The sequence below is a fragment of the Neovison vison genome, chromosome 8, assembly GCF_020171115.1.
Source record: "Neovison vison isolate M4711 chromosome 8, ASM_NN_V1, whole genome shotgun sequence".
Lineage (NCBI taxonomy): Eukaryota > Metazoa > Chordata > Mammalia > Carnivora > Mustelidae > Neogale > Neogale vison.
This window is the reverse complement of record NC_058098.1, coordinates 42,548,947-42,561,436: the sequence shown is the minus strand read 5'-3', so window position 1 is coordinate 42,561,436 and position 12,490 is coordinate 42,548,947. Positions and strand designations below refer to the sequence as shown.

The 12,490-nt window shown below is 47.6% G+C and overlaps 1 protein-coding gene across 2 annotated transcripts in view; it reads left to right on the top strand.

The window, feature by feature from the left end:
• The first annotated feature begins 323 nt into the window (after positions 1-323).
• Positions 324-12,490, top strand: part of BFSP1 (beaded filament structural protein 1) — a 44,024-nt gene continuing 31,857 nt past the window's right edge. The window contains exons 1-2 of one of the 2 annotated variants that reach the window (XM_044263486.1): positions 324-333; positions 9,437-9,497. In XM_044263486.1, the coding sequence (XP_044119421.1) occupies positions 9,477-9,497 (21 nt within the window). In that variant the 5' untranslated portion in view covers positions 324-333; positions 9,437-9,476. Of the gene's footprint in view, positions 334-3,002; positions 3,377-9,436; positions 9,498-12,490 lie in introns of those variants that run through there. The other variant, XM_044263485.1, reaches the window with a different exon arrangement.

The window sequence follows — 12,490 nt, the reverse complement described above, 5'->3', positions numbered from 1 at the left end:
CCAGTGTGATCTTTTCTTCCTTATTTTTGTGGAGTTTTAATCTAAAAATAAATTCTTTGCTGCCATTTTTGGTAGGGCATGGGTGAAGGAGTGGATTGATGCCCATGTTCCATCCGCTGCAACAAATGGGAAGCCTAGCCCTTCCTTAGAACTTTCCTTTTTGGGAGCCTTCTCGCCAGGCTCTCTGCAGCTCGAGCTCACTATACTCAGGGAGCACACGGCTCATTCCACTCACCTCACACCAGTTGTTTATGCTGCTCTGTCTGAAATTCTAGCTTCTCTATCTACCCACACTAGTTACTGCTGATTCTTAGGTTCAACCACAGCATTTTGGTAAGATCTCTGTTTTAGAACTTACTTCAAATTTCCTTGTATCTTAATTAGTTGAACAGGAATTTGTCTCCCTGCTCCTTGAAGGTAGGAACTTGACCTTGCTCATATTTATCTCCCTGAGACTATGCTTTGTGAGTCGATATTTTCTGTGTGTTCCATTGGATCACTGAAATAATATTTTTTCCTTTGTTATGTTCCTGGAATATCTATTTTTCAAATGGGATTACTATGTGTGGGAGACTGGGTTGCTGGTCCCAATTCTTCACTCCTGTGTGATATTTACACATCCATACCCTTGCCATGGCCTTGGGGTGGGCCATGCCTCTTCCCTGTCCCTTGACTTTGGCTGTAGTCATGGGATTTACTTTGACAAATGGGGTGTTGTTAATGGACACGATGAAAACAAAGGCTTGGAATGAGATTGGGGGGGCTCACTCTTGGCCTTTTGTCATTGCTAGTTCTAGGAGGGTGAGAGGCATTTGCAGCAGAGCTGTCCCACCTGATTAGAAGGCCTAGAGCTTGAAGGAGAAGGTATCTTGATGACTTGCAGACCTGGGAGTCTATTGCTAGATATTTCTTCTTGTATGCCACTTAGTTTTGGGATCAGTTTGTTCTGTAGCAATAGCTGACTGATACATGATGTCAAAGGAAATGAATGCTTCTATAACCCCTGCTCTGCTTTGGTTTTGCTTTCTAGGAAGCCTGAAACCAATTCACCATGTCATCAGCATGATATATGTGTATCTACAAAAAATATTCATGTGGCTCTCCTTAATTTGGTCATAAAATCTATTTTTAAATCTATTTTTTTAAAGATTTTATTTATTTATTTGACAGACGGAGATCACAAGTAGACAGAGAAGCAGACAGAGAGAGAGGAGGAAGCAGCCTCCCTGCTGAGCAGAGAGCCCCATGCAGGGCTCTATCCCAGGACCCTGGGATCATGACCCAAGCCAAAGGCAGAGGCTTTAACCCAGTGAGCCACCCAGGCGCCCCTGAAATCTATTTTTAAAAGAAAATATGACAACAATCATACCATTACCACAACTTTGGACCTTACCTTGGATTCATTGTAGACTGAATTCATTCCATTATCTTACAGTCTTTTTGGAGAAATAAACCCATCAAAGATCTGTGTCATTTTTTGATCTTTGATAACTATGACTTTAATTTTTAGTATAATTACATAATTCTGTACAATCTATATACTTGTTATTTATATGGAACTGCTAATCCTTATTTTTTTTTTAAAGATTTATTTATTTATTTGACAGACAGAAATCACAAGGAGGCAGAGAGGCAGGCAGAGAGAGAGGAGAAAGCAGGCTCCCCGCTGAGCAGAGAGCCTGATGCCACTCTGGGATCATGACCTGAGCTGAAGGCAGAGGCTTTAATCCTTATTTTTAACAACAGCTGTTTTTTTTTTTTTTTTTTTAAAGATTTTATTTATTTATTTGACAGACAGAGATCACAAGTAGGCAGAGAGAGAGGAAGGCAGAGAGAGAGGAGGAAGCAGCCCCCGCCCCCAGAAGTGGAGAGCCTGATGCGGGGCTCGACCCCAGGACCCTGGGATCATGACCTGAGCTGAAGGCAGAGGCTTTAACCCACTGAGCCACCCAGGCGCCCCACAACAGCTGTTTTGATAATCATTTTTAAATTGGAGATATGACAAAATATTTGTACTTAGGAACATTTACATCAAATGCTACTAATTTCTTTCAACACCCACAACTTTTAAATTTGTTAAAGCCTAGCTTTTCTGTTTCCCTCATACAAACTAAAATGAAACACAGTGGTAAACAAAACAAAACAAAGCAAAAAAAACCCTCTTTCATATTCTGTAATTGGGAGTTGGCCAATTTCTTCAATCTTTTAGGTTGTAAGGATTTTTTCTTTAGTCAAAGAATCAATTATGTGGATATCCTGATGGGGCTCTACTTTTCCTCCAACTCCAGAAAAGATGTCAGGACCTACAAGAACTAGGGCAATATCATAATGATAACTGTGCTTCTGTTTCTTAAGTTATTGTACAAAGAATGTTTTCCCACAAATATACATAGGTGTTTGTAAGAACTTGCTTGCAGCACCCATCAGAGTTTTGTTGGAATGGGCCATTTATTTTGCATCCGTGGTTGAGAATCCCTAACAAAAGGAGGCTTCCTAAATGTCATGCTGTGATTATGCAAAGGAACTGCTTAAGTAAACAGGAAAAAATGGTATTGTTAAAATGGTCTGCAGTTGAGACCTTGAAGAAAAGAGAGGAGACAAAGAGAGAGGTCCTTGAGTTTTTGAGCCAGTCCAAGTTTAACAAGCTCCCTTGGGCTTCCTTCGCAATCCCCAGAGGAAGCAGTCATGCCTCTCTTGTCCTCTTGACCCTCCATTCAATCATAAAGCAACCGGCTTTAACAATCACAGAACAAAAACCTCATTGCCCAATAAACCTTCCAACCCCCAGGGCTATACGGTCCGCTAATCCGGCGGACAAAAGCAGGCCCGCTGCTCTTTTATTCTTCCAGAGGCTAGGCCCAGTATTGAGCTCAACCCATGATCAGCTCTGGAACTTCCCAGCAGCGTGCCGGGGGCGGCCCCCGATGTTTATTTAGCGGCCAGCCGCCTGGGCGCTCGGCCTCCGGGAGCCGGCTTCGCGCGCGCCCGCCTGCACAGGAGCCATGTACCGGCGCAGCTACGTCTTCCAGACCCGCAAGGAGCAGTACGAGCGCGCCGAAGAGGCGCCGCGCGCCGCCGAGCCCGACAGCCTGGTGGAGGGCCGGCCGGCAGCCCCGGGGCTGGCGGCGCTGCAGGGGCTCGGCGAGCGCGTGGCCGCCCACGTCCAGCGGGCCCGCGCGCTCGAGCAGCGCCACGCCGTTCTCCGGCGGCAGCTGGACGCCTTCCAGCGCCTGGGCGAGCTAGCCGGCGCGGAGGACGCCTTGGCCCGCCACGTCGAGGGCAACCGCCAGCGCACCCGGGACCTGGCGGCTGAGCGCACGCGGCTGGAGCGCCAGGGCGCGGAGGCGCAGCGCGCGCTCGATGAGTTCCGCAGCAAGTAAGCGGCGGCCGCGCGCTCGGGAGGCGCGGGATAGGGGTGGAGGTGGAGTGGATGGAAACGGAGGCAGGGCGTGGGTGGACGCCTTGCGACCCAGAGCTTTGTCCCCGCAGAGGGCGCGGGCGCGGTGCCTCTCCCTTACCTAGGACCCCTTCCCTTCGCAGTTTGGCACTTCGCGGTTTGCACGAAGTGGTATCATTTACTTGTAATACGCTTTAAAATTTAGGTCAAATTTATATGCAATAAAATGCACAGTTTGGGGGGGCGCTTGGCTGGCTCAATTGGTAGAGCGTGCCACTCTTGATCTCGGGGTTGTAAGTGCGGGCCCCGCCTTGGGCGTAGAGATTACATAAAACTAAAATCTTTTCTAAAAAATACACAGGAGTTAAGTGCATAGTTCAATACGTTTTGACAATGTAGCCATGTAGCTATCCAAACAAGCAGGGTATTTCCACCGCCCCAGAAAGTTCCCTTCTGTCCTTTCCCAGTCACCTTGCACCCCTCCACCACAAAAAACCCGGAGACACCCAGTGTTCTGATTACTGTCACCATAGATTAATTTCGCGTGTTCTGGAATTTCACAAAAGTGGAATCTTACAGATGGGGTAATATGTCAGGATCCTTTTGCTCAGCACAGTGTTTTTGAGATGTATCCATGTTTTTTGATCCTCACAGCCTTATCCTGGAATAGAGGGTACTGCATTTGTTTTGCAGGTGAGGAAACAAAGGCTTAGACAGTGTCAAAATTTGGGGCAAGGTCACTTAGCTAGTGCATCGCTGCACCGGGATGGAATTCGGGTCCTGGGCGTGTGAAGTCTTAATCATCTTTACTGCATCATAGCTGATACCTGGACATTATTTCAACGTGTATGTCCTCCGGAATCTTGCTACTTGAAGTGTGGTCGGTGGACTGGCAACATTGCCATCACCCAGGAGATGGTTAGAGATGGAGTTAAGCTTGAAGTTTCAGAAGCCTTGGTCCAGAGCAGACTGAGTAAGATGATAAGATCACCGGAGGAATTGTTAAAAAGAAGAAAGGATGCAATTTGCCAGCATTTTGCCACCATCCTCCCAGGTTATAAATGCAGGTGCTCTTTTATTCTGCAGGGGCACTTCAAGGAATTCATTCTTAGATGCTCCAGCAGGTGTAAAATGGCATGCCCTCATTGAAGTGTGATCTGAGATAGCAAAAGTGTGGAATGAACCTAAATGCCTATTTGTAGGTAGATAGGTTATCAAACTGTGCTTCATTTATGCAATGGAATGCCATGCAGTTGTAAAACAAGGGAATAGTGCGTTACTGTCATTTGCTTTAAAAAGAAGAGGGAGAAGAGTATACTTTTTTGTTGCATAAGGAAAAAGAGAACACAAGCAGACGCGTGCAAAAACCTAGTGAGACTGGTTTCATGGGGAGGACCAGGAAGTGGGAACTGGGGCAGGGGAGCAGAGGAGACTTTTAATGGAACAGTTTTTTGTTTGGTTTTTTTTTTAATGTAATTAAAAAAATGCATCTAACCATAGAAGAGATTTATTCATTTAGAAGTTATTTTAACTTAAAAAGTTAAATTGATTTAAAAATACAAATGTCCAGGCCCAATCCTGGACCCCAGGAGAGGCCAGAAATGTTAAGTTTTATGAGCTCACTGGTAATTTCAGTGAAAACTCAGGTTTGGGGACTCCTGGTCTAGGGTACCCGGAGGGTCTTTTCCAAACGTGCTGTATGTCTGAGTCCCACATTCTTTTTTTTTTTAAGATTTTATTTATTTGTCAGAGAGAGAGAGAAAGAGAGAGAGAGAGCGAGCATGCGCACGAGCGCACAAGCAGGCAGAGGCGGAGAGAGAAGCAGGCTTCTTGCCAAGCAGAGAGCCCCATGCGGGGCCCGATCCCAGGACTCTGAGATCATGACCTGAGCCAAAGGCAGAGGCTTAACCCACTGAGCCACCCAGGCGCCCCATGAGTCCCACATTCTTAAGCTGAATGGTGGGTCGGTTATTCAACAAAGTGTACTGAGCATGTTTATCAGATCATGCTCATTGATTTCATTCCTTTTCTTTCCAAGATTTATTTATTTGAGAGAGAGAGAGAGAGCACGAGCGGAGGGGGAGAGGAAGGGGCAAGGGCAGGGGCAGAGGGAGAGGGAGAAGCAGGCTTCCTGCTGAGTAGGGTACCCGATGCAGGACTGCATCCCAGGACCCTGGGATCATGACCTGAGCTGAGGGCAGATGCCTAACTGACTGAGCTACCCAGGTGGCCCTTGCTGATTTCATTCCTATCAGTCCTGTTTTCGGGTTTGATCCATAGAAACAGATTTGGAGCTGGACGAAGGGATCTGGAAATCCACCTGTTAGAGCCCCTGATGGGAAAATTAAGGCTTCGGGAGGGCCAGTGGGTGGCCGGACTTAAATCTGGGTTTTCTCACCTTCTACTTTCTAGAACACTGTGTCTTGGAGAGGATCCATTCTTGGATTCCTGGAGAGCGAGACCCAAGATAGGTTCTCATTCAAATGAAATGCGTATTTTCTATAGCAAAGGGAAGCGTACACTGGTTCACACACCCAGGGCAGCTCCATGGGCCAGCAGGAAACCCTGGATCCCCAAATGGTCTTTACCTAATCATGAGGCCTCCGTCTGCTGTGATTTGGCTGGATGGTCATGACTCCCTTGAGCCCCTCATTGAAGGAATGGCCATTTGAATTTTCCTGGTCTTTTCCTGATTTCACTTGGTTCTGAGTTAGATGTCCATCATGGAGCTGTCCCTTCTGGCTCTGTGATTGATTTAATAATTCTCATTAATTTATTCCCTTCCATTGTCCCCTTGGAAATACTTTGATATTCTGACTGAGGTATTGGGATTTGAAAATGATTATAAAAATCATATCCACTCACAGGAATGGGTACACACACCCCAAGTGTGGTTTTACATCCCAGAGGTGAGCTGATGGCTAGCCAAAGCCGGGTGAAAATAATGCAGAAGTGGGAAGGTGTATGCAGTCTTGGTAAGCCCATTCTCTACTTGGATAGTTGAATAATTTCAAAATCAGGTTTCCAGCACATCAGACAAAGACTAAAGAAAACAAGAATGAAATAAAAACAAACAGAACTGGGGCACCTGGGGTGGCTCAGTGGGTTGAGCCGCTGCCTTTGGCTCAGGTCATGATCTCAGGGTCCTGGGATCGAGTCCCGCATCGGGCTCTCCACTCAGCGGGGAGCCTGCTTCCCTCTCTCTCTCTCTCTGCCTACTTGTGATCTTTCTCTGTCAAATAGATAAATAAAATCTTTAAAAAACAAAACAAAACAAAACAAACAAACAAAAAAAACAGAACTACCAAAATACATTGATGCCTACAGTCAATTATCCAAATTGCTAAAAAACAATTAGATAATTGAAGGCAAAGTGTTTTTTTTCACTTTATGCATTCATATATATGCACTTGTGTGAATATATATATGAGTTTATCATGAAGTCTTTATAATAAAATCACTTGTTTTTAATATCTAGACTTTACAGCATGAAAATTACCCACGATAACATGTTATTGCATTTATCCAACATGTTTTTAAGCTACAGAAATTTTTAGATGTTTCTAGGAGGAAAGCAGAATGGGAAAATTTGGATTTTGTTAACAGTTTATTCTCAAATCTAATTAGCCATTAAAAAATAATTTCTGGCTCCTTTAGAGCCACACACAAAAGAAACTGCTGAGTGCGACAGTAGGAAGTGTGAAGCTGTACGGCAAAGCTGTGCGCTTTGCCTCCTGGTACAGCTGACCGTCTTCGGTGGCTTTAGAGCTGGAGTGTGCACAGTGCACATATTCCTACTGTTCTTCCCTGAAGTCAGGATTCTCTCGTTCTGCAGACACAGCAGCAGGGGTTCCCATCACCACTTTCAGAAATTGATTTGAGCCCATGGCAGGGGTGTGCAAGGGTTCTGAAAGCTAGGCTCTGTGGGTTGGGCAGAGTGCTAATTAGGATTAGTTTCAACCACAAAGGGCGTAAACTCCAAAGTGACATCGGCTTGTCCAGGATGGATTCTTTCTGGTGTCAGGTCTGGCTTTATAACTCAGCATGCCACTCTGTAGTATTTGAGGCTCAGAAGCCTCTCCCTGTGCTTCAGGGAAGTAGCATTTGTTTCAGGTGCAGGATGGAGGAAAGGATACAGAAGGACACCTACATCATCTCCTATCAAAGATATTTGGAGACTGCCAGCCGATTTATGCTTACATCCTACTGGTGAAGACTTAGTCACATGGCCACACCCAGCTGCAAGGGAGGCTGGGAAATGTAGTTTTCTCTTTAGGCAACCCTGTGCCCACCAAACATCAAGGGCTGTGACTCCTGGAAGAAGGCCGGGATGGATATTGGGGACTGCTTACGGGGAAGAAGGGGGGAGTCATTTGGGAAAGGGCCTTCTGTCTTTCTTTCTTTCTTTTTTTTTTTTTTTTTAATATTTTATTTATTTATTTGACAGACAGAGAGCACAAGTCAGCAGAGAGGCAGGCAGAGAGAGAGGAGGAAGCAGGCTCCCTGCTGAGCAGAGAGCCCTTTATGGGGTTTGATCCCAGGACCTTGGGATCATGACCTGAGCCAATGGCAGAGGCTTTAACCCACTGAGCCACCCAGGCGCCCCAAGCCTTCTGTTTTTCTTAAGGGGATAAAACTCCCCCTAGAGGGAAACTCTCTGAATAGAATGATTTCTGGGGTTTCTCTGCCTCCTTGATCCCTATCATTTTCTACAAGTCCAGGGAAGAAGATGACTAGGAGGAAAGCTACACACATTCCTAGTATCAATTGCTTTATCAATTTTGCTTATGTTTAAATCAGGGGGGAATCTCTCTGCTCTACTTAGGCAGCATGGTGTGGCTACCAGGGGCGCAGTTTTTGGTGTCAGATTCTAGTGTGAGTCCTGACTCCACCTTTCTTTTAGTTTGGAGTCTTCCAGGAGTGGAGCCTGATCAAAGGGTTTGAGGGCTAGTAGCTTATTTGGAAGTTGACCTCAAGAAGAAAGTTTGGGGGCGCCTGGGTGGCTCAGTGGGTTAAGCTGCTGCCTTCGGCTCAGGTCATGATCTCAGGGTCCTGGGATCGAGTCCCACATCGGGCTCTGTGCTCAGCAGGGAGCCTGCTTCCCTCTCTCTCTCTCTCTCTGCCTGCCTCTCTGTCTACTTGTGATCTCTCTCTCTGTCAAATAAATAAATAAAATATTTAAAAAATAAAAAAAGAAGAAGAAAGTTTGGGGAGTGAGGACGAGAGGCAGGAGGGGAAGGCAGAAAACACCGAGTGCATTATCCAACAGGTTAACATCATGGGCTCCTGGAGCTAACCTGCCAGGTGGAGAAACCCTTCAGCTGGCCTAGCTGAGGGCAAAGGAACTACGGTATTTATGCACCCACTCAGCTTCTGTCAGAGGTTGAGGACTGCCCCAGGGGCACAGACACTGGCCTGTCCAGCCCGCCCTGCCCACTGGCCCAGAGCAGGGCTTTGGTGTGTAGGGGTGAGGACACAGAGGTGAGGAAGAAGTATTTGGAGCAGCTGCTGGAGGTCAAGGGCCATTTTCCATCTTTCACGTGGAAAACAATGATAACTGCTCTCTTCCAGGGTTTTGTTAGGATTATATGGCATAATCCAGAAAAACTGACACATGCAGGTAAATACAACCGTTTAGCCAACCCAAACGAGGTCAGGTTAAGTGTGTTTGTTGTAGGTCATGCGGAGAAGCCTCTGTGCCACTGCTGTGCTTGGGTTACGGGTGTGTGAAGATACAGTTCCTTGAGCTGCCTGGGTTGGGGGAAGGGCCTCCAGGCTGGGGGACTCCTGTCACGTTCACCGTTCCCAGTCACCCCGTGTGTGGTGGCCACCGCAGCCCTCTGCACATGGGCCAGGCTGTGGAAGAGGTTGGGGAGCCACGGGCTCTGCAGTGCATTAGCTATTATTTTAACCTTAGGGACCTCTCCTTAAAGAGATAGCATAGTACTCATCTCAGATGAAACTTGACGCTGATTGTGTGATCATCACGTGTGGAATCACGGAAGCTGTCCAACGTTTGCTTATGTGTCCCATTTGCAGGTATGAAAACGAATGTGAGTGTCAACTGCTCCTAAAAGAAATGCTGGAACGGCTTAACAAGGTGAGCTGAGCACGGACTTGAGTTTGAGTCCGGACTTGAGTTGGAGAATGGAACTTAGTGGCTGAAATGACTGGCACACACCTCCTCTCTGTGTCCTTTTAGGATTCACCGATTTCTTTTTCTGTCATTCTCTTTCTTGATTCCTAATTTTCAACTACATCTTTGTGTGAACTCACGCACCCGAGACACCCTGTCCTCTCCCACAACACAGGAGGTCTCGCGAGAGAACCCTAGACTGTTAAGCTTCATGGGTTGTGCTAGGCTCTTCAAACATGGCCGCATTCTGGTGACTGGCTGCCGTTGTGCCATTCAGCTGTATTGGTGTCAAACCCACCAAACTTAGGAAATTTGCTTTAGGCAGTGGTTACTGGGAGCAAGGATATCTCCACTCTGCTAGCTGAAAGTTTCAAGATTGCTCTTGTGCAGGAGAATTCTCAGAGAACAGAGGAAGAAATTTCCGTTTCTCTTTAAGCTCTCCCTTCTTGGAGCCTGGAGAGTAGCCCTGTGGGGGGGCATCTGGGATTCTTACCTTCTGGCTGGAGACCCTCCTGGAGAGTCCTGGGGGGTTGTCCTTTGCAGGGAATGTCCTTCTTCAGAAGCTCATCATCATCCTAACTGATTGGAGTTTCTGCTTCAGCCAGGGGACTTCGACTCCCAGATGGAATAATTTGGGATCTTAGAGGTTGGACGAAACCAGGGATGGCAAATAGCTGTCACTTCAGAGCTCAAATGTTCAAGCAGAAAGACCCAGAGAGATTGTTTCATTGAAATTTTGCTTATTTAGGGTGTGTGGTTCCTTTTCCCCTCTCCCTCCCTTCCACACCCATAATTCCTCTTCAGAATTACCGAGCAAACACAGCACCTTTCCCTGCTGTGCCTAGATGTGGCCTTAGGATTCTCCACGTGGAGCTCCAGGCATCCACTACAGACAGTCGGGGTTGGCTCAGGGTGTTTACCAGTTGCTAGCTTTGTCCAGCCTCTGCTGTCTCGGATTAGTCTGCTACCAGTAGGAAAGTTAGAGCCATAACCCAGGGAAGCTGAATTTTGCTTTGTCTGTGTTACCAACCACGTGATGCTTCTGTGCCCTTGTTTGTGTGAGCAAACGATGTATCGCCCGAACCAGGACACTGTGTGAAGAAGGGAGGTACTGCCAATAATTACCAAGGTCAACTAACAGGAACTGGGATTGTCACACAGGCCAGCCACGTGTGAACACCCCAGATAGAAACACAAAGGTTCGGGGTGAGAGCTTAGGAGAACCCTCAGTGCACAGGCTTGTTGATTGGTCTTGGATTGTGTTGGACTGTGAAGGCCCCAACCCTGTTAAAGGCTGAGCTGGGATTTGGGTGTTGCTAGCATCAGACATCACCCAGCTGTTCTGCTGGTACTTACAGGTCATCCCCATTCTCGTTCCGGGTGGGGATCCCCACTGCCAGATGGGGCTGCCACCTTATCCGCAGACCACTGCTTTCAGAGACACAGGTGGCTGGTGACACCCCTCACTTAGGTGTCAGTTCAGCCCCTCCCAACACTGCCACATTTTGCTTTGTGAGTATTTGTCCTCCGTGCAAGTGGGGCTCTCGCTGGACTCACTTCTAACGTTGTCACTCATGCAGTCCCATCATGGGCACTCTTCAGAGAGGAGGGAGAAAGAGTATGGACCCTCTTTTTAGCTTTGCTGGAAAATAACACTGGGTTTAAAAACAAGCTCCAGCCTTCTGTTGTTGTTCTCTTATTACAAAAGCAATACCTATTCTTGGGTAGAAAAATAAGGTATCAGAGAAAATGCCAGGTAAGGGAAAGGCCTCCCTTTGGTGTGTATTGGGACAGACAGCGTGGGTCATTGGAGTATCCGTCCCATCAGAACGTTACAGAAGTTCTGGGGGAAGATGTTACCAGCAGCTCGGGCCAGGGCCAGCGCAGGCCATCAGCACGGCAGGGAAGGACACTTCTGCTCACAAGCGAGTGTCCAGCCCAAAAAGGGAGGGCAGCCTGATAACAGGACCCTTCATGCCGCTGTCGAGTATCTGCGAGACTTTGGGTGAATTGCCTCATCTCTCTGAGCCTTGGCTGCTTCCGTTGCTGAAGTAAGAGCAGTAACAGTGCCCCCATCAAGGAGTGGATGTCTGTCGAAGCGCACAGTAAGAATGGCGTGACGCGCAGAGTCTGTGACTTGCCTGTCACCATTATTCTTGCAGAGCACTTTATATGAGGGATGTCAGCTTCATTTCCCCAGAGTGTGGGATTCATGGCCCTGGTGGAGTGGGGGGGGATTTTCGGTGGTGCGTGGAGGAACGATTTTCTCACAGCTGTGGATTTATTTTTATGATTACCTCTTCTCCATAGCAGGTGACATCGAAAAGTTCCTTTTTGAATGCGTATAAGTAAAAATGAATCAATTTGAAGAAAAATAATGGAGTGACTAAAAATACAGGTGGTGCGCGGTGGTAGCAGAAATCATGAGCACGGTGTTTGATGCAGGGAGATGACGATGGCCACCCACCAGCCCCGAGCCTTGGCACAGTTTTGTGGTTATTTATTCCATCCTCAGAAACGACCCCGCCCAGCCCCTCTGTTGCCAGTGAGGAGGCTCACGCTGGGGAGGGTCAATGCCTTTCGAGCCCCACACCCCACCCTTGGCAGGTGTGGTCAGGAGTCTTTTGTGTACCTGACTCATTCTCTGCCTCCCAAGGGTACTCAGGGAATCTCTGTCTCTCAGGAGACAGACACAAAGCCAGAGTCTCGGGGTCAAGATGGCGCTTCACACTTGACGTTGGTGCTCCATCCCTATCCCGTGGGCTGCCTCTGAGGTCACATAGACATGCTGAACACACTAGCGGCTTCCTACATGTCTCTGGCCATGGGAACATGCGTGATCTGCTGGAGGCACAGTCCAGAAGTGTGGGCGTTAGCACCCCAGGAGCAAACCTCAGCCGCTGAGGGGTGGGAGTAGGTGCCCAGCTGCCCCACAGCTCATAGCAACAGTTCAGAGG